Source organism: Leucoraja erinacea, chromosome 2, assembly GCF_028641065.1.
Source record: "Leucoraja erinacea ecotype New England chromosome 2, Leri_hhj_1, whole genome shotgun sequence".
Lineage (NCBI taxonomy): Eukaryota > Metazoa > Chordata > Chondrichthyes > Rajiformes > Rajidae > Leucoraja > Leucoraja erinaceus.
In genome coordinates, this window is record NC_073378.1 from 40,542,677 (window position 1) to 40,563,976 (window position 21,300).

General features: G+C 47.7%; 1 protein-coding gene across 5 annotated transcripts in view; it reads left to right on the forward strand.

Moving 5' to 3' along the window:
* Positions 1-6,282: 6,282 nt before the first annotated feature.
* Positions 6,283-21,300, forward strand: part of gtpbp10 (GTP-binding protein 10 (putative)) — a 34,744-nt gene continuing 19,726 nt past the window's right edge. The window contains exons 1-4 of one of the 5 annotated variants that reach the window (XM_055655469.1): positions 6,283-6,399; positions 8,913-9,106; positions 10,791-10,882; positions 11,845-11,989. In XM_055655469.1, the coding sequence (XP_055511444.1) occupies positions 8,967-9,106; positions 10,791-10,882; positions 11,845-11,989 (377 nt within the window). In that variant the 5' untranslated portion in view covers positions 6,283-6,399; positions 8,913-8,966. Of the gene's footprint in view, positions 6,400-6,479; positions 6,587-8,912; positions 9,107-10,790; positions 10,883-11,844; positions 11,990-21,300 lie in introns of those variants that run through there. The other 4 variants (XM_055655453.1, XM_055655461.1, XM_055655480.1 and 1 more) reach the window with 4 other exon arrangements.

Below are 21,300 nucleotides of genomic sequence, written 5' to 3' on the forward strand. Positions count from 1 at the left end.
GACAGGGATTTCTGCGGCAACAAATGGGATTCGAGGATGGTGTGCTGCCTCCCGGGTGTCAGGATCCAGGATGTCACGAACAGAGTACAGAAAATCCTCCAGGGCAAAGGAAGTTGTGGTGCATGTTGGCACAAACTATGTCGGAAAGAAGGGGATGAATATTCTGAAGCGTGATTTTAGAGAGCTCGGAAAAGTCCTGAAAAGCAGGACCTCCAGGATGGTTATCTCCAGTTTGATTCCAGTTCCTCCTGCTGGTGAGAGCAGGAACCGGGAGATACAGGACCTGAATGTGTGGCTGAGGAACTGGTGCAGGGGGCAGGGATTTAGATTCTGAGACCACTGGGATCTGTTTTGGAGTAAGAGGGAACTGTACAAAAGGGACAGATTGCATCTTAACATGTGGGAAACCGTCATTCTGGCAGGCAGGTTTGCCGCTGCGACACAGGTGGTTTTAAAGTAAATAAGGGGGGGGGGGGGGGGGGGGGGGGGGGAGGGGGAGGAGCGATGTCGTATGGGATAGTCAAGGACGGAGTTCTTCTGGTGAGGAATGGAATTCAGTCCCTTGTGAGGGAAGACATAGGGACTGACGAGGTAGCGTCACTGTGGATTGAGTTGAGGAATTGCAAAGGCAAGAAGACACTAATAGTGTTATCTACAGACACCGAAATAGTAGCACAGATGTAGGGTGTAAGTTGCAGTAGGAGTTAAAACTGGCATGTAACAAAGGTAATGCCACTGTGGTGATGGGGGATTTCAATATGCAGGTAGACTGGGAAAATCAGGTTGGTTCAGGACCCCAAGAAAGAGAGTTTGTCGAGTGACTCTGAGATGGATTCTCAGAGCAGCTTGTAATGGAGCCCACCAGAGAAAAGGCAAATCTGGATTTAGTGTTGTCCAATGAACCAGATATGATTAAAGAACTCTAGGGAAAGGAACCGCTTGGAGGTAGTGATCATAATATGATTAGTTTTAATCTGCAATTTGAGAAGGTTAAATCGGAAGTGGCAGTGATGCAGTTGAACAAAGGGGATTATGAAGGCATGAGAGAGGAGCTGACCAAGGTAGACGGGATACTAGCAGGAATGACGGTGGAACACAATGGCAGGAATTTCTGGGCATAATCTTCCAAAACGGAAGAAAGATTCTAAGGGGAGTAGGAGGCAACCGTGGCTCACAAGAGAAGTTAAGGATAAAACTAAAAGAAAAGGTGTATAACACAGCAAAGAGTAGCCGGAAGCCAGAGGATTTGGAAACTTTCATAGGACAACAGAAGGAAACAAAACGAGCAATGCGGGCTGAAAAGATGAAGTACGAAGGGAAGCTGGCCAGGAATGTAATGAAGGACAGTAAAAGCTTCTTTAGATATGTTAAGGGAAAAAGAATAGCAAAGTCAAATGTGGGTCCCTTGAAGGCAGACATGGGTGAAATTATTATGGGGAACAAGGAAATGGCAAAAGAGTTGAATAGGTACTTCAGATCTGTCTTCACTAAGGAAGACACAAACAATCTCCCAGAAGTACTGGAGGACAGAGGATCTAAGGGGGTCGAGGAACTGAAATAAATTTTCATTAGGCGAGAAATAGTATTGGGTAGGCTAATGGGATGACGGATGATAAATCCCCTGGGCCTGATGGATTGCATCCCAGGATCCTCAGGGAGGTGGCTCTAGAAATACTGGACGCATTGGTGATCATTTTCCAATGTTCAATAGATTCAGGTTCAGGTCCTGTGGATTGGAGGATAGCTAATGTTATCCCACATTTCAAGAAAGGAGCGAGAGAGAAAACGGGGAATTACAGACCAGTTAGCCTGACTTCGGTGGTGGGAAAGATGCTGGAGTCAATTATTAAAGAGGTAATAATGAGGCATTTGGATAGCAGTAAAAGGATTAGTCCAAGTCAGCATGGATTTATGTAAAGAAAATCATGCTTGACTAATCTTCTGGAATTTTTTGAGGATGTGATAAGTAAAATGGATGAAGGGGAGTCAGTGGATGTAGTGTATCTAGACTTTCAGAAAGCCTTTGATAAGGTCCCGCATGGGAGACTAGTGACTAAAATTAGAGCACATGGTATTGGGGGTAGGGTGTTGACGTGGATAGAAAATTGGTTGACAGACAGGAAGCAAAGAGTAAGAGTGAACGGGTCCTTTTCAGAATGGCAGGCAGTGGCGAGTGGAGTGCCGCAAGGCTCGGTGTTGGGGCCGCAACTGTTTACCATATATATTAATGATTTGGAAGAGGGAACTAGGAGCAACACTACTAAGTTTGCGGATGACACAAAGCTGGGTGGCAGTGTGAACTGTGAAGAGGATGTCAGGAGGTTGCAGGGTGACCTGGACAGGTTGAGTGAGTGGGCAGATGCATGGCAGATGCAATATAATATAGATGAAATGTGAGGTTATCCACTTTGGTGGCAAAAACAAGGGGCAGATTATTATCTCAATGGGGTTAGATTAGGTAAGGGGGAGGTTCAGCAAGACCTGGGTGCCCTTGTACACCGGTCACTGAAAGTTGGCGTGCAGGTACAGCAGGCAGTGAAGAAAGCTAATGGAATGTTGGCCTTCATAACAAGAAGATTTCAGTACAGGAGTAGAGAGGTTCTTCTGCGGTTGTATAGGGCTCTGGTAAGACCACATCTGGAATATTGTGTACAGTTTTGGTCTCCTAATTTGAGGAAGGACATCCTTGTGATTGAGGCAGTGCAGTGTAGGTTCACGAGATTGATCCCTGGGATGGCGGGACTGTCATATGAGGAAAGATTGAAAAGACTAGGCTTGTATTCACTGGAGTTTAGAAGGATGATGGGATATCTTATAGAAACGTATAAAATTATGAAAGGACTGGACAAGCTAGATGCAGGAAAAATGTTCCCAATGTTGGGCGAGTCCAGAACCAGGGGCCACACTTAGAGTAAAGGGGAGGCCATTTAAGACTGAGGTGAGAAAAAACTTTTTCACCCAGAGAGTTGTGAATTTGTGGAATTCCCTGCCACAGAGGGCAGTGGAGGCCGAATCACTGGATGTATTTAAGAGCGAGTTAGATAGAGCTCTAGGGGCGAGTGGAATCAAGGGATATGGGGAGAAGGCAGGCACGAGTAATTGATTGGGAACGATCAGCCATGATCACAATGAATGGCGGTGCTGGCTCGAAGGGCCGAATGGCTTCCTCCTGCACCTATTTTCTATGTTTCTATAAGTGCAGGCACCTTGGGTCTGCTCCCCCAATGCAATATTCCACCATTCACCCATTCCCCAACGCAACGGGGAGGGGAGCAAGAGATGGGTGGAGAGAGGGGGGAATGGTGGCTGAGGGGGGGAAGGGAAGGGGGAGAGGGTGTGGGAAGGGAGGGGGAGATGTGAGGGGAAGGGAGGGGGGGAGGTGGAGGGAAGGGGGTAGTGGAGGGTGAGAGAGGGGTAGTGAGAGAGAGGAGGACGAGAGGGGGAGGGAGAGAGAGGGGGAGAGGGGGAGAGGGGAGGAGGGGGGGAGAGAGGGGGGGAGAGGGGGGGGAGAGAGGGGAGAGAGAGAGAGAGAGAGAGAGAGAGAGAGAGAGAGAGAGAGAGAGAGTCGACAGCCCAAGCGAGGCACAAAGCGATGTGAGAACAGTGAAAAGCAGCGGGGGGGGGACCAGCCGATCGTGGCTTCCAGCCGATCATCCCGTGACGGGTAGAGAGCAAAGATCCTATAGCGGTATCAACAGCCGTTGATAACTGCCAGCTGACAACAGCCGTTTAAAGCCGCTAAGGCAAGGCTCATTTGCCCAGGAGCGAGCGTTGACAGCACAGAAGCACCGGCTTCTGACACTATAGAAACCCACAACTGGGAGGGGCCGGGCTTCACGAGCTGTAGAATATTTGTTCTGCAGAACTTTCTCGATCTTTCTGCACCTTTAATCCACAGTGGCGGTGGGGGGGGGGGTGAGTTTTGTGAACAACTTTATTCAAAATCTGGGGAAATAATTAACCGAGAGGAGTGCATTTATGAAATCGTAAGTTAAATCCAAAATTGTACGAATCTTCGCCTTTTTACGTCTGGTTTTCGAGGAGATACGTTTCAAATGCAAAATGCCGTACACCCACACACACACACACAAGAGTTTTAAAAGTATATAGATACTAGACCAAGTGGGACCCGTTGGGCCTTGTCCCCAACGCGGGTGGGGGCATCACATGGGAGGGCTGATCCCTGAACGCAGCGTCTGCGCTCACCCCGGAGCCAATCACCCCATCACCTGTTCCCCCAACGTAACCCGTTCGCCCAACGCAATATTCCACCACTCACCCATAGCCCCCAACTACGCAAGTGCAGCTCATTTCCCCTCATCCCCCAACACTCCCTCCCCCTCACCCCCTCCTCTTCTCCTCCACTCCCTTCTTTACCTCTCCCTCCCTCTCCTTTCCCCTACCCTCAGTCACTCCCTACTGTCAAGTCACTCCTACCCTCCATAACCTCTCCCCTCTCCCTAACCTCCTGACTCGGGGGAGGGTGGGGGGTTAGTCGGCGCTTCCCGGAGCCAATGAATGGACTCGACTTTTGGGTTGGCGTTGGCGCTCCTTTGAGCCAATCAATCCTTCCCACATGGGGAAGGGGGTGCAAAAATCTCACTCTCTACTTACTCCCCTTGAAGCTGCTGATCCCATTATCTCTCTGTCATCTCTCCCTTCCTCTCCTTTTCCCTTTCCCTACCCTCAGTCACTCCCTCCCTCAGTCTCCCTTTTCGCACTCCCTCAGTAAAGACAATTTTTAAATAACATTTCTTCTCCTCCCATCCCCCACTCCGTCAACTCTCATAGCTTGTGTATTGGCAGCAGAGATCACATTGTGATGCCATTTTCGGTTGTCGGAATGATCATGGCAGCTTGTGTAAATGAGATTCCATTGTGATTGGAGGAGTGTGAGATGCCATTGTGACATTATCACTGGTAGCTGCTAGGTTGGCTTTTCAAAGTTCTCAAAGTTGGCTTTTTTTAAACTTAAATATCAATAACATGAAATATAACATCAAATGTGAAGATACGAGAAAAAGCTTTTGCAAAAATTTTCACGCTATTGTTTACCTTTTTGGCGTAGCTCCTGAGATCACAGACAGACAGGCAGATGTAGAGACTTTTAAATAGTACGCTAGACCTAGTGGGACCCATTGGGCCCCATCCCCAATGCAATAATCCACCACTCACCCATTTCCCCAACGCAACCTGTTTCCACTACTCACCTGTTCCCCCAATGCAATAATCCACCACTCACCCATTGCCCCACACAGGGGCCCTGGTCCCCCAACACAACCCATTCCCCAGTGTAAGATTCCACCACTCACCCATTGGGTCCCTGTGTCACGGGAGGCCTGGTCCCCCAACGCAACCCGTTCCCCAACTTAAGATTCCACCACTCACCCATTCCCCCAATGCAACCCGTTCCCCAATGCAATATTCCACCACTCACCCATAGCTACCAACTGTGCAGGTAATTTTAAACTTTAAGAAAATGCAATTGCACTAAGATTTAATGTGATGTTGGTGCCACCGACATTAAACTTTGCTGATTACGGTTCTGCAAATTTTTCAGCGCTACCATGTACCGTTTTGCCGAAGATACAATACCAGATTTAGACACACATACACACACAGAAACAAGGTGAGACGATAGATAGATAGATAGATAGATAGATAGATAGATAGATAGATAGATAGATAGATAGATAGATAGATAGATAGATAATAAAAAATATGCATTTTACTATTATAAATTATTTCACTTTTTTAATCATATTTTAACATTCTAGACATTGAGTGATGGCCATTGAATTTGGAAATGAATACTTGAATTTGAGTAAAAGGACAAACTGTTGGAGAAACTCAATGGACGAACAGTATTTGTGGAATTGCATCTCCGCTTCAATTTGACTGACAGTGACTGTTAGTAAGTCTGGTAAAGAGTAGGTTTGGAAGCTAAACCTTCATGTTGAGCCTTATTTAATCTTACTGCCCAATACCGTAACAAGTTACTATTGGAAACAACATGGTGCGTGAACTAAACTAAAACTTATGAATGTAGATCACGTCATCTCGTGCTGTGATGTTAATCCGTCACTTAACATAGCTGCCACACGTTGCGTTATTACCATTTCACTCGGTGCTGAAAGTCCCATTCATATTAAAGATTTTTTTTGCGGAAGAAAAGCCGGCAGTTTTCAATTTAACGAGGGGCGGGGCGGGGCGAGTAGCCTTTACTCCCTCGGACTGATCATCAAATCCGGAACTAATACATAGGTGTCACGTCGTCTCCGGAGTTTTGTAAAACGACGCACCGACGATATCTACAGACAATTATACGTTTCCCCTTCTATTTAAACGTTTGACCGTGTTGAAGAAATTAACACAGCGCATGGGATCAAGGACATTTTGGTGAGGGGATCGTTATAAATGAATGATTCCTCTCAATTTGATGGATGAAGGGTTTTGGGGGCGGGCGGGTGGGAGGGGGGAGAGCTATGAGGGACGGTTTCCGGTGGCGGTTGCTATGGTGCGGTGCGGCCACGCGCTGCTGCGGCAGGTGCGGCGGTTTGATTCCGTTTGTCGCTCGGGCTTGGCCGTTAGTGCGCGCGCCCGGGACGTGAGCGGGCGGTGCGGGTACGAGCGCGGCACCGGGGACAATGGCGGGCACGAGCGCGGCACCGGGGACAATGGCGGGCACGAGACCGGGGACCATAGACAGTATAGGGCATGGTCGCCGCCACTGGGATGTATAGGGCATGGTCGCAGCCACAGGGATGTATAGGGCATGGTCGCAGCCACAGGGATGTATAGGACAGTATAGGGCATGGTCGCCGCCACTGGGATGTATAGGACAGTATAGGGCATGGTCGCAGTCACTGAGATGTATAGGACAGTATAGGGCATGGTCGCAGCCACTGGGATGTATAGGACAGTATAGGGCATGGTCGCAGCCACTGGGATGTATAGGGCATGGTCGCAGCCACTGGGGTGTATAGGGCATGGTCGCAGCCACTGGGATGTATAGGGCATGGTCGCAGCCACTGGGATGTATAGGACAGTATAGGGCATGGTCGCAGCCACTGGGATGTATAGGACAGTATAGGGCATGGTCGCAGCCACTGGGATGTATAGGGCATGGTCGCAGCCACTGGGGTGTATAGGGCATGGTCGCAGCCACTGGGGTGTATAGGGCAGTATAGGGCATGGTCGCCGCCACTGGGATGTATAGGGCATGGTCGCAGCCACTGGGATGTATAGGGCAGTATAGGGCATGGTCGCAGCCACTGGGATGTATAGGGCAGTATAGGGCATGGTCGCAGCCACGGGGATGTATAGGACAGTATAGGGCATGGTCGCAGCCACTGGGATGACGGGCTATTAAACCACACTCTGGGGAGAAGGAATTGGTGACCTTTCTTCAAACTCACAGTAAAGATGAGGGAATGGGGGCCTGGAAAAAGGAAGCAATTGAAGTGACGAAGGGCGTGAGAGGTGTCTTGGACATCACTTCAACTCGGGAGGTATTGGACCAGGGGGGATAGGATGGAGTCGAGGTACGTGGAAATGAAGTCAGTGGGACAGGAGCAGGCAGAAACAATGTGTCTGCCAGGGCTGTTCTGTTTATGGATTTTGGGGAGAAGGTGGGGCTGGGGAACAATAAGGCTGGAGGCTGTTGAAAGCGTCAGAAATCAGAAAGAGTCTGCAAGATTATGGCCTGGTGCTCACCTGTGGGGTCATTGTCTAAGGATAAGTAGGAGGAGGTGTCTGAGTGCTGGCGCCTGACCTCAGCATGTAGAGGTCAGCTCGCCAGACTGAAGAAAAATCTTGACCCGAAATGTCACCCATTCCTTCTCTCCAGAGATGCTGCCTGTCCTGCTGAGTTACTCCAACATTTTGTGTCTATCTTTGGTGTAAACAAGTATCAGCCAAAAACCTTGCCTACACACTATTTAACCATACTGTTGAGTTGCATAACAGCTTGGATTGGGAACAGCTCTGTCCACAACTAGAAGAAAATTGCATAGTAGTAGATGTAGCCCAGTCCAGCGCACAGACCAGACTTCCCACCTGGCTGGATAAGCAGCAAACATAATCAAAGACTCGTCCCACCCTGCTCATTATTCCTTTCCCCTGCTCCCCTACAGTATAAGGTATAGAAGCTTGATAGCATCACCAGTGTCGGAAGCAGCCTCCCCTCTGTTATTGGAGATATTCTGAATTTCCTCCGTTTCGTCAGGAAATAGAGACATTGTGTGCCTTCTTGGCTGTCGCATCAATGCGGTTGGTCCACAACAGATTATACGGTATCATTGTGCCTAACGTGTAGTAGGATTGTCCCTTCAAAGATGCTTTCTTGGTTACAAAATATTGTCTGTGTGGAACGTCCTAAAGTTGCAAATGTTTTTATTTCAATTTTTGCATCACCCTGAGTTTTTTTTGTAATAAATTAAATTTTACGCCTTTAAATCCCAGTTTGAGAATTAGAAAGTTAAATGCATTGTGTATTAACTGTACAATGCTACTTCAGAATAGTTTATTATAAAGGATTCAACGCTTTGGTATTGGACTGTCCTTGCATTTTCATCTAATTCCCTCCCCGCTCCCCATACATCTAGTTTGGCTAGGTAAAATGTCACTCCTCTTTATACTTAAGAGATTTGCATCTGCTTTCATAGGTTGCTCAGTTGCAAGGCTTGCCTTGCAACTGAGCAACCTATGAAAGCAGATGCAAATCTCTTAAGTATAAAAAGGAGTGACATTTTAAACTTTTGATGCAACATAGAATATATGAATTCCATTGTCTAGTAGGTTAGATTTCATCATGTTGACCTATGATAAATAATAATGTAAATATTTTGAATAAAATCAGTCATGAATTTGTTTAGCAGCATTAAAATTTTTATTTTTTTTCCACTTTGCAGTATGGCAACTTCATTGACAATCTTAGAGTGTATGTCCGTGGAGGGAGTGGTGGAATGGGGCTCCGTAAACTTGGAGGTGAAGGTGGGAATGGTGGGAATGTCTTCATTGTTTCGCAAGATGGAATGACCTTAAAGATGATCAAGGATAAATATCCAAATAAACGTTTTGTAGCTGGTGTCGGTGTTAACAGCAGGTATGATTTATATAAATACATACATACAAAAAATTAATATGTAATTACATACAAAACAGCAGGTAACTTTTGAAACGGCACCTCGTGGCACTTGAAAGCTGCCACAAAAACTAACTTTGTAAAATCCTCCTTAAATTTATGGATAAGCCCGCCAGGACAATGTGCCTTTCTGATCAAGTTAAGACTAACATTTTTAACAACTTTGAACCTGGAGGGTACAAGTGGAACCGGAAACGTGATGAATTGTCTGTACTCACTCAGTGTAATCTACTATTCTTATACTCTTGGACTTCATGTAGACCATCATGCAAATCAAGCTCCCTTCCATGGGCTACATCTACACTTCACACTGCCTCACCCCAGTCTTATCCTAGACACTCCCTCTTCTCCCCTCTCCCATCAGACAAAAGGTACAGACGCTTAAAAACACATACCTCTGGATTCAGGGACAGTTTCTTTCCAGCTGAAACTGAACTGATCAGGCAACTGAACCATCCTCACACCAGATTAAAGTGTTGAATAAAATTTGTTTAGCAGCATTTAAAAATATATATTATTTCCTCTTGGTAGTATGGCAATTTCATTAACAATTCATGGATGTGGAGAGGATGTTTCCACTAGTGGGAGAATCTACGACCAGAGCTCATAGCCTCAGAATAAAAGGATGTTCCTTTAAGAAGACGAGGAATTTCTTTAGTCAGTGTAGTGAATCTGTGGAATTCATTGCCACAGAAGGTTGTGAAGGCCGTCAATGGATATTTTTAAGGCAGAGATAGATATATTCTTGATTAGTACAGGTGTTAAGGGTTATGGGGAGAAGGCAGGGGAATGGGGTTAAGAGGGGAAAATAGATCAGCCATGGCGGAGTAGACCAGATGAGCTGATTGGCCTAAATCTGCTCCTATCACTTATGAACCTCTGTACTTTAGTTTGAATTGATTAGATTTATGTATGGTATATCTGATCTGTTTGAATAGCATGCAAAACAAAGCTTTTCAGTGTACCTCGGTACATGTGACAATAAACCTAAAACCTAAAGCTGAAATAATCTGATTAATTTAAGAACTGAAATCATAAGTTAAAAACTAGAATGCATAAAAAGGACATACCGTACACTCAAAAACGTTCTTCAAGCATTGAGAGATTGACTCACAATGGTGAAAATAGTTTGTGGGAAAAAAATTGCATATAACCTCATCTCTAACTTCAAGTATGGTTATCGTTCAGTTTCATCATTTCCTGGAAACAAAATATTGTAATTTATTCATTAATTGGGGTTGGTGTCAGCAATGCTGACATTTATTCTTCATCCCTAAATTGGCTCCTATGCCATTTTGGAGGATTTACATTAATTTAAATTGCTTGGCTGCTGTGGTGTTGCAATGTTGAGAGAAAATAACAAACAAGATGAAATGGAAGTTTTGTTCCTACAATTTTATGTTTATCATTACAAATACTAAACAAAAGAATATTAAATATAATGGCCCACACAAAATGCATCAAATAGAGGATCATACAGGTCTTAAAATGTCTGTAAGTTGAGTTTCTTCAAAGTACACGGATGTCATTAAGAATATTGAGGAAAAATCGGAAGCCATTATAAGTAATCTAGGCGATAAAGATTCTCAGAATTTGAATAGTTGAATATTCCCATGTTTTAATTGTATCTCTTTCATATCTCTAGCATTCGCTCACTTAAAGGAGCAAAGGGAGAAGACTGTGAAATTTATGCTCCAGCTGGAATTTCAATCACTAATGATAATGGGAAAATAATAGGTAAAAAATCTTATTCAAAATTGATTATAGTCAAGTTCTGCTGAATTTTTCTTAAGTACAAATTATCCAGTTGTATTAGATTGTTAAATTAGCCTTTACAAATTCTCTTATTTGCTAGAAAACGTTTCTACTACAATTTATGTAGTTCCACGTGTTGCATATAAATCATAGTTTGTACAGAATAACCCATGAATTTTGTACATTTCACATCCAATAGCTGAAGAAGGATACCATTTAAAAATAAGGTAAGTGAACATACAAGTGAACAGTTAATAAAATAAATATAAGCTAACATACATTATTTAGTTGGTAAATGCAAGGAGAATAGTAAAATGTCAATAACGTAGCACCCTTGAGATTTTATTAGTGCCAGAATAGCAATTTTCCTGGATTATTGCCCCATTTCACTTTATTTTAATGTTGATTAAATTGATTGAAAAATACAGCATAGAAACAGGTCCTTCAGCCTACTGAACCCATACCAACCATCGATCACACTAGTTCTATATTATCCCTATATTCTTATCCACCCCATACACAATAGGGACAATTTAGAGAGGCCAATTAACCTACAAACCTGCACATCTATGGGATGTGGGAGGGACTGGAGCACCCAGATGAAACCCACGTGGTCACCAGGAGAGCGTGCACACTCCATAGAGACAGCATCCAAGGTCAGAATGTGTTGCACAGTAGTATGACAACAGTTACATGTTCACTTTGAGGGAAAGCATCTGGACTTGTTCTGATAAAATTTCCTGCTGTGTGTCTTTTTTGTATGGTTTCATCTTATTTGTTTGTTCATAGGATGTGGTTGTAATTGACAGTACCAGCATTTATTGTCTGCACATAATTCACTCTATAGTTTGGTCTTGAATGTTTGATCCATGAGTATTTTTAAAATAAATAAGTTGCAATTGCTGTTGCTATTGTTAAAAAACTGAACCTTTTTTTGTCTCCAGGTGAACTAAATAAAAAAGGAGATCGGTTAATTGTAGCCCATGGTGGTCATGGTGGGTCATTTAAGACTTACTTTCTGCCTTCCAAGGGCCAAGCTGGAATCATAAGAATGGATTTGAAGCTGGTAGCTGATGTAGGATTGGTTGGGTAAGTTTCTAATTTATCAACATTAATCAAGGGGGCAATTATGTTAAAGGTAAATTATGCTTGTTATTAATTCCTTGTATGAGATTGTTGTTTAGTCTAATTTTGGTGTTTATCTTGTTCTTCATAACCTTACGTTTTTTAGTCATTAAATATAATTGGAAGTTGGTGCATGTTTTCTTAGGCTGAGCTGCTCATATTAAAATGAAATCAAATTTCCTAGTTTTGATAGTGGAACACAGAAAATGTTACCCTATTTTGTGTGTTGGGATTGAGAGGGCCATTGTTGAAAAGTTATTTCATCACTTTGACATTCTAGAAATGTAGATTATATTTCTAGGGGAAAGCCTAGGCTTATTAGCAGTTATTTTGGAAGTTATAAATCTGGAATTTTGTTTCCCGAGGCTTGTGAAAAACTGAAGAAGGGCCCCAACCCAAAATATCACCGAGCCTTTATCTCCAGAGATAGATACAAAATGTTGGAGTAACTCAGTGGGACAGGCAGCATCTCTGGAGAAACAAATGGGTGACATTTCGGGTTGACCCTTTTTAAGTTTTTATCTCCAGAGATGCTGCCGGACCTACTGAGTTACACCAGCACTTTGTTTCTATAAACCAGCATCTGCAGTTCCTTGTTTCTGTCTGGATTAGACTATAGGATACAAGGATAGGTTGGCTTGTTTTTGCTGTAGTGTTAAGGGCCTGTCCCAATTAGGTGATTTTTTTTGGTGACTGCCTGCGACTGTCATAGTCGTAGCAGGTCGCCGAAAAACCGGTGACTGGGACCCCCTCCAACAATGTCTATGACAAGCTACAACAACCCACAACCTAGTCGATGTCAAGCTACCGGCGACCCATTAGGATGTCCACCTAGGACCACACCTACAACAACCTATGCCAACCCCGGGACAAGCTACGACCCTGTCGGCGACAACGTAAGACAATTCAGTCGCTGGTACCTATCGCTGGTTGACGTAGGTGGTCGCCAATGGAATTCACCGAAGTCAGCACCGGTGACAACCTATGTGACCTGGTGACAACCTATGTCATCCTGGTGACAACCGACGACAGTACCTACGTCAGTAGAAGTCGAGCTACACTCATTGACGTCAAGCACACTGTCACCGAAGATTTATGAACATTTCAAAATCCAGCGGCGACCAGAAAAACGCTACGACTCTTTGGGCAACTGAGGAGACTACTCACGACCATACTGGCGACACCCCGACATCAATTGTAGCGACAGCCTAGTCGCCTGTAATCGCCTAAAAAGGTGCCTAGGTGGGACAGGCCCTTTAGAGGCTGTGAAGCCCCGATAGAAATATATAAAATCATAAAAGTCATAGATAGTGTAGATAATCAGAACCTTTTTCCCAAGATTGAAAAATCAAAAACAAGAAAGTAAAGCTTTAATGTGAGAGTGTCAAAGTTGAAAGGAGATGTGCAGACCAATTTTATTTTGTGTAGAGGGAGATGAGTGCCTGGAACATGCCTCCGGGGTGGTGGTGGAAGCAGATGTAATAGTGGCATTTAAGAGGCTTTTGGACAGGCACATGATTATGCGAGGAATGGATGGATATGGATCATGTGCAGGGCTCTCACTTAACCTTTTTTCCCTGTTGCCAGCCGGGCAACCTTGACAGCTTTTTAGGTTGCCAAATGACAGTTTAGGTGGTCATTTAAGACGGTTTGCATGACGCTGTGGTGCGTAGGTCTCGAAACGAAAGAGAGCAGTCAGGTATTTCGAGAGGCACCTTTATTTGTGTTCCTCCTGTTTGTAGGGAAGTCCACACGAGAGAAAGATGGCACCCAAACCCCTGCCTTTAAACCCTCTGGTTAAGGGCCACCTCCGGACTGAACCACTCCCGTGCCGAGGCGTTCGACAGTTAGGATGGCCCGACCCTTGGGAGCCTGCCACAGAACCCCCCCCCTCCCAGAACCTGAGGCACAAAACGTACCGGTGGGCGCACGACCCGGCCAGCCCGCATGCGGAAGTCAGACGATCGTGGGGCTGGCGGATTCATAAGTGGAGGGACAGGTCGAGGGATAGGTCGAGGGACCGGCGGAAGGACAGGTGGAGTGACAGGCGGAGGGAGCCGTGAAGGGGGGCACACTCGAGGCCGAGGTTGGGCAACCAGCGCCGGCTGGTCAATGTCCAGGTGCGCCGGCTTCAACCGGTCAATCGGCACGGCCTCCGGCCGGCCCCCCATGTCCAGCACAGAGGTCGTCTGCCCGTGTTCCAGCACCCGGAACGGGCCCTCGTACGGCCTCTGGAGTGGCACCTGGTAGGCATCACGGCGCAGGAAAACGTATAGCCAGTCCCGGAGGGCTGATGGCACATGCGGGCGAAATGTCCCATGGCGGGTCATCGGGACGGGTGCGAGCCTGCCAACTCGCTCACGAAGGCGCTTTAAGGTGGATGAGAGCATTCCCTGCTGCCCCGGCGCCGACGGCACGAAACTCCCCGGGCTAAAGTCCTCTTTAGGAGCAGTCCGAATGCCCAACATGACCCACGGCAACTCGTCCATCCAGTCCGGGCCGGAGAGTCGCGCCTTCAGCGCTGCCTTGAGCTGCCGGTGGAACCTCTCCACCAGACCGTTAGCTTGCGGGTGATAAGCCGTGGTGTGGTGCAGCCGCACCCCGAGCAAGCAAGCCATGGCCGACCACAGCTCGGAGGTGAATTGTGGCCCCCGGTCCGAGGAGATGTGCGTCGGCACCCCAAAGTGAGCAATCCGGTGCGCGGACAACACACGAGCGCACATAGCTGTTGAAGTGTCGGCCAGCGGAATGGCCTCCGGCCACCGCGTGAAGCGGTCCACCATCGCGAGGAGGTGGGTGATGCCCCGGGGCGGCGGAAGAGGCCCCACAATGTCCACGTGGAGATGGTCGAATCGCCGGTGAGGTAGACCGAACTCCTGGAGAGGTGCACGGACATGGTGCTGGATCTTCGCCGTCTGGCACGGAATGCAGGTGCGAGCCCAGTGACCAACCTCTTTGTGCAGACCGTGCCACAAGAAACGAGCAGCCACTAGTGCCGTTGTCGCCCGGATCGATGGGTGAGACAGTCCGTGGATAACCTCGTAAAACCTCCGGTGCCAGGCGGCAGGGACGATGGGGGCGCGGCTGACCGGACGATACATCGCACAGGAACGTCACTCCTCCAGAGCCGAGAGGGACATCCTCGAGGCAGAGGCCAGAGATGGCAGTCCGGTAGGCGGGCATCTCACCGTCCGTGAGCTGGGCCTCCGCCAGGGCAAAATAGTCAATTCCGGGCGCTACCTCGAAAACGGCGTCGATTGCGGGGCGAGACAATGCGTCGGCCACCCGGTTCTCTTTCCCCTCTACTTAGCGGTTGGATGTGGTATATTCAGAAATGTAGGCCAATTGCCACTGCTGTTGTGCGGACCAGGGGTCGGAAACTTTCGCCAGGGCGAAAGTGAGCGGCTTGTGGTCCGTGTAGGCGGTGAACGGGCAGCCCTCCAGGAAGTAGCGGAAGTGGCGCACTGCCAGGTACAGAGCCAGGAGCTCGCGATCGAACGCGCTGTATTTTGCCTGCGCGCGGTTGAGGTGTCGGCTGAAGAAGGCCTGGGGCCGCCATCCTCCATTCGTCAGTTGCTCCAGCACGGCACCAACCGCCGACTCCGAGGCGTCCACCGTGAGAGCAGTCGGGGCATCTTCCCGCGGGTGCGCCAACAGTACGGCCGGAGCAAGGGCCTCCTTTGCGCCGTCAAATGCTGCCACTGCCTCGTGGGTCCATTCGACGTTCTTATGCTGCCCACCTGCCAGAAGTTGATACAGCGGCCACATGATGTGGGCCGCAGATGGCACAAAACGATGGTAAAATGCCACCATCCCGACAAACTCCTGCAGGCCGCGCACCGTGCATGGGCAGGGAAACCGACGGATGGCGTCGACCCTGTCCGGCAGGGGAACCGCGCCTTGTGAAGTCACATGATGCCTGAGGAAGTCGATCTCAGTTACTCGAAAACGGCCTTGGCGAGGTTGATAGCCAAACCATGCTCGCTGAGCCGCTGACAGAGCTGCCGGAGGTGGGCGCGGTGCTCCTGCTGCGAGCGGCTGGCCACCAGGATGTCGTCCAGGTAAGCAAACACAAAATCGAGGTCGCGACTCATCCCGCCCATTAAGCGTTGAAAAGCCTGCGCAGCGTTCTTGAGGCCGAATGGCATCCGCGTGAACCCATAAAGTCCGAACGGCGTGATGATCGCCGTCTTGGGTACATCCTCCGGGTGGACCGGGATCTGGTTATAACCCCGTACCAGATCCACTTTTGAAAATATTGTAGCCCCAGCCAAATGGGCGGTGAAATCCTGGATATGGGGTACGGGGTACCGATCCGCAGTTGTTGCGGCATTCACCCGCCGGTAATCCCCGCAAGGTCGCCAGCCCCCGCTGGCCTTCGGGACCATGTGGAGTGGGGACGCCCATGGGCTGCTTGAAGGGCGGAGGATCCCAAACGACTCCATCGTGCGGAATTCCTGCCGTGCCAGACGCAGTTTATCCAGCGGCAGTCGGCGTGCTCGTGCGTGGATAGGTGGGCCGGTAGTTTGTATAAAATGTACCACTCCGTGACTGGGGATCAATGACCGAAACTGTGGGGTCAGGATATCCGGGAACGCGGCCAAGATCCGCGCGAAACGGGAATCCATGGACGACAGGAGGCGTCCCACCGGCTGATCCAAACGTAACGTGATCGGCTCCATCGTAGCGGCGCTGACCAAGCGCTGACGCCTGACGTCCACCAGGAGGGAATGCGCCCGGAGGAAGTCGGCCCCGAGCAACGGCTGGGAGATCAGCAATGGTGAACCGCCACGAGAAATGGCAGAAGCCGAACACGACCAGGACCATGCGTGCTCCATACGTGCAGATGGGGCTGCCATTTGCCGGAACGAATGTCGGCCAGTGAAGGGGGCAGGACGCTGAGCTCCACTCCAGTATCGACGAGGAAGCTCGTCCCGGTGCGCCGATCCCAGGTGAAGAGGCGGTGAATTTGGCCGGCCGCCGCGGGGACTATTGGCAGCCGGCCCAGGCATTTCCAGGGAACGTGCACGCTGGCAGCATTTTCGTGCTGCAGCACCCCAGCGCTGATGGTAGTAGCACCAGCGCCTCATGTTGGTGGTACTTGGAGCTTGCTGGCTCCTGTTGGTGGCACTTGCAGCTTGCTGGCACTGGACTGCAGGTGCAGTACCTGACACGGCCGGGGGGGTGGGGGCGATCTTACGGGCCGTCGGGCTGGATCTGTCACTCCTTCCACAGCTCCCCCGCCCCACCGGAGGAAATCGGGAGCTGCCAGGGTGACGTCATCTGTGCTCCTGCCGACGGCCAGTGCGTTGACATCATCAGGGCGTGTCGTCCTCAGCGCGTCCCATGTCTGCTGACGGCCACCGTGTTGACGTCATCAGGGCGCGCCATCCACAGCACGTCGGCGCGCCTCCCGAGGGCCCTGATGTCGGCGAAGGAGGTGTCTGTGAGCTGCAGACGGATGTAGGCTGGCAGCAGATGGAGGTAAGTATACTAAAACAGCAGGCATGGCATGTGCCCATCCAGGAGAGCAACCATCTCCTTTAGGAGGCTTGATGGCCGTCGGTCGCCTAGGCGCTCCATATGAAGGAGCCTGGCAGCACGCTCCATCCTGCTGAGTCCATAAATCTGGAGCAGGAGCTCCTTAAGGCCGAGGTATTTATTGGTGGCTGGAGGGGCTGCGAGGAAGTTTATGATCTCTTCAACCGTGTCCTGGTCGAGGGCCCCCACCAGGTAATAGAAACGGGTGGCATCGACTGTGATGCCCCGCAGGTTGAATTGGGCCTCCTCCTGCTGGAACCAGATGTGCGGCCGGGTGGTCCAGAAGGTGGGCAATTTTACCGAGACGGCGTCAAGAGACAGGGCCTGGCCGGTCTGTGAGGTGGTAGCGCTTTCTGCTTTCTCCATCATGACGACAATGGAGCGTCGGGGTCACCAATGTGGTGCGTAGGTCTCAAAACGAAAGAGAGGAGTCGGGTATTTCGAGAGGCACCTTTATTTGTGTTCCTCCCGGTTGTAGGGAAGTCCACACGAGAGAAAGATGGCACCCAAACCCCTGCCTTGAAACCCTCTGGTTAAGTGCCGCCTCCGGACTGAACCACTCCCGTGCCGAGGGGTTCGACAGTCAGGATGGCCCGACCCTTGGGAGCCGCCACAACGCGTGCGATAATGTGCTCGGACGATGTGCGTAGTTACCAGTCGGAATTATGCTCAATGAAGCATTCACATATTATGTTCAAGAAGGAACAGCAGATGCTGTAAAATCGAAGGTAGACAAAAGTGCTGGAGAAAAGAAAAACGGCGACGTTTCTGGCCGAAATCCATCAGTCTGAATAAGGGTTTCGGCCCGAAACGTTGCCTATTTCATTCGCTCCATAGATGCTGCCGCATCTGCAGAGTTTCTCCAGCACTTTTGTCTACATTCACATATTATTTCTGCTTCAAATAACTCACAAACTAAACATATTCACCAATATATTACCACAATGACATGCAGCAAAATTATAATACAATATCTCAACTCGTTTTATACATTGCAATTAATGCAATTTCTAGTAGTTCTTTCCACTTCCAAACAAAAATATGGTTGGATTATTCAGCGTATGCTCAACCTTTGTCAATAAATCCTGGACCATGGTAACATATATACTTACCCATACTTACACTACAGATTGATGCAAACATGTTTTCTGTGGACCGAAAATTACCATGACATGGCCATAGCTTGGGTCGTATAGCTATTGGTACGGAAAGACTCTGTACATAATTTATCCATAACAAAATATACAGGTTGCAAGGAAATTTCTAAAGGCATTTTATGATAATAGCAGTTAAAACTGACTATACCCATCGGACAGGTTAAACATTACACTAACTGTCGAGATGGCCAAAGGACATAACTGCAGCAAATGTTCTTTCGGTAATATGTTTAAAGGTGTCAAAACCCACATTACTGGACATTCAGATTAGATGTACGTGTTGTGAACAGCAATGAAGATACCCAGTTTGTACACACCAGATTAAAAAACATTTATTGATAAACACTGTTTCCATCATTCCCACTTCAGAATTACCATAGAAGCATAGAAAATAGGTGCAGGAGTAGGCCATTCGGTCCTTCGAGCCTGCACCGCCATTCAATATGATCATGGCTGATCACCCAACTCGGTATCCTGTACCTGCCTTCTCTCCATACCCCCTGATCCATTTAGCCACAAGGGCCACATCTAACTCCCTCTTAAATATAGCCAAAGAACTGGCCTCAACTACCTTCTGTGGCAGAGAATTCCAGAGATTCACCACTCTTTGTGTGAAAAATGTTTTCCTCATCTCGGTCCTAAAAGATTTCCCCCTTATCCTTAAACTGTGACCCCTTGTTCTGGACTTCCCCAACATCGGGAACAATCTTCCTGCATCTAGCCTGTCCAACCCCTTAAGAACTTTGTAAGTTTCTATAAGATCCCCCCTCAATCTTCTAAATTCTAGCGAGTACAAGCCGAGTCTATCCAGTCTTTCTTCATATGAAAGTCCTGACATCCCAGGAATCAGTCTGGTGAACCTTCTCTGTACTCCCTCTATGGCAAAAATGTATTTCCTCAGATTTGGAGACCAAAACTGTACACAATACTCCAGGTGTGGTCTCACCAATACCCTGTACAACTGCAGTAGAACATCCCTGCTCCTATACTCAATTCCTTTTGCTATGAATGCTAACATACCACTCGCTTTCCTCACTGCCTGCTGCACCTGCATGCCTACTTTCAATGACTGGTGTACCATGACACCCAGGTCTCGTTGCATCTCCCCTTTTTCTAATCGGCCACCATTTAGATAATAGTCCACTTTCCTGTTTTTGCCACCAAAGTGGATAACCTCAAATTTATCCACATTATACTGCCTGCCATGCATTAGCCCACTCACCCAGCCTATCCAAGTCATCTTGCAACCTCCTAGCATCCTCCTCACAGCTAACACTACCCCCCAGCTTCGTGTCATCTGCAAACTTGGAGACGTTGCATTCAATTCCCTCGTCCAAATCATTAATATATATTGTGAATAGCTGGGGTCCCAGCACTGAGCCTTGCGGTACTCCACTAGTCACTGCCTGCCATTGTGAAAAAAGACCCGTTACTCTTTGCTTCCTGTTTGCCAGCCAGTTCTCTATCCACATCAATACTGAACCCCCAATACCGTGTGTTTTAAGTTTGTATACGAATCTCTGATGTGGGACCTTGTCGAAAGCCTTCTGAAAGTCCAGATATAACACATCCACTGGTTCTCCCTTATCCACTCTACTAGTTACATACTCAAATAATTCTATAAGATTCGTCAGACATGATTTACTTTTCGTAAATCCATGCTGAGTATCTAATGATTTCACCACTTTTCAAATGTGCTGCTCTCCCATCTTTAATAACTGACTCTAGCAGTTTCCCCACTACAAATGTTAGACTAACTAGTCTGTAATTCCCCATTTTCTCTCTCCCTCCCTTTTTAAATAGTGGGGTTACATTAGCCACCCTCCAATCCTCAGGAACTACTCCAGAATCTAAAGAGTTTTGAAAAATTATCACTAATGCATCCACTATTTCTGGGACTACTTCCTTAAGTACTCTGGGATGCAGCCTATCTGGCCCTGGGAATTTATCGGCCTTTAATCTATTCAATTTACCTAACACCACTTCCCGGCTAACCTGGATTTCACTCAGTTCCTCCATCTCATTTGACCAGCGGTACCCTGCTATTTCCGGCTATTTATGTCTTCCTTAGTGAAGACGGAACCAAAGTAGTTATTCAATTGGTCTGCCACGTCCTTGATCAATTCACCTGTTTCTGACTGCAAGGGACCTACATTTTTTTTAACTAATCTTCTCTTCACATATCTATTAAAAAATTTGCAGTCAGTTTTTATGTTCCCTGCCAGTTTTCTTTCATAATCTATTTTCCCTTTCCTAATTAAGCCCTTTGTCCTCCTCTGCTGGACTGAATTTCTCCCAGTCCTCTGGTAGGTTGCTTTTTCTGGCTAATTTGTACGCTTCATCTTTTGTTTTGATACTATCCCTGATTTCCCTTGTTATCCACGGATGCACTTCCTTCCCTGATTTATTATTTTGCCAAAATTGTTGTAGTTCATCCATGCAATCTTTAAATGCCTTCAATTGCATATCGAGCCATATCCACCGTGAACCGTTTAAGAATCAATTGCCAGTCAATCTTGCCCAATTCACGTCTCATACCCTCAAAGTTTCTGAATTAACAATGTCACTCCATCCTAA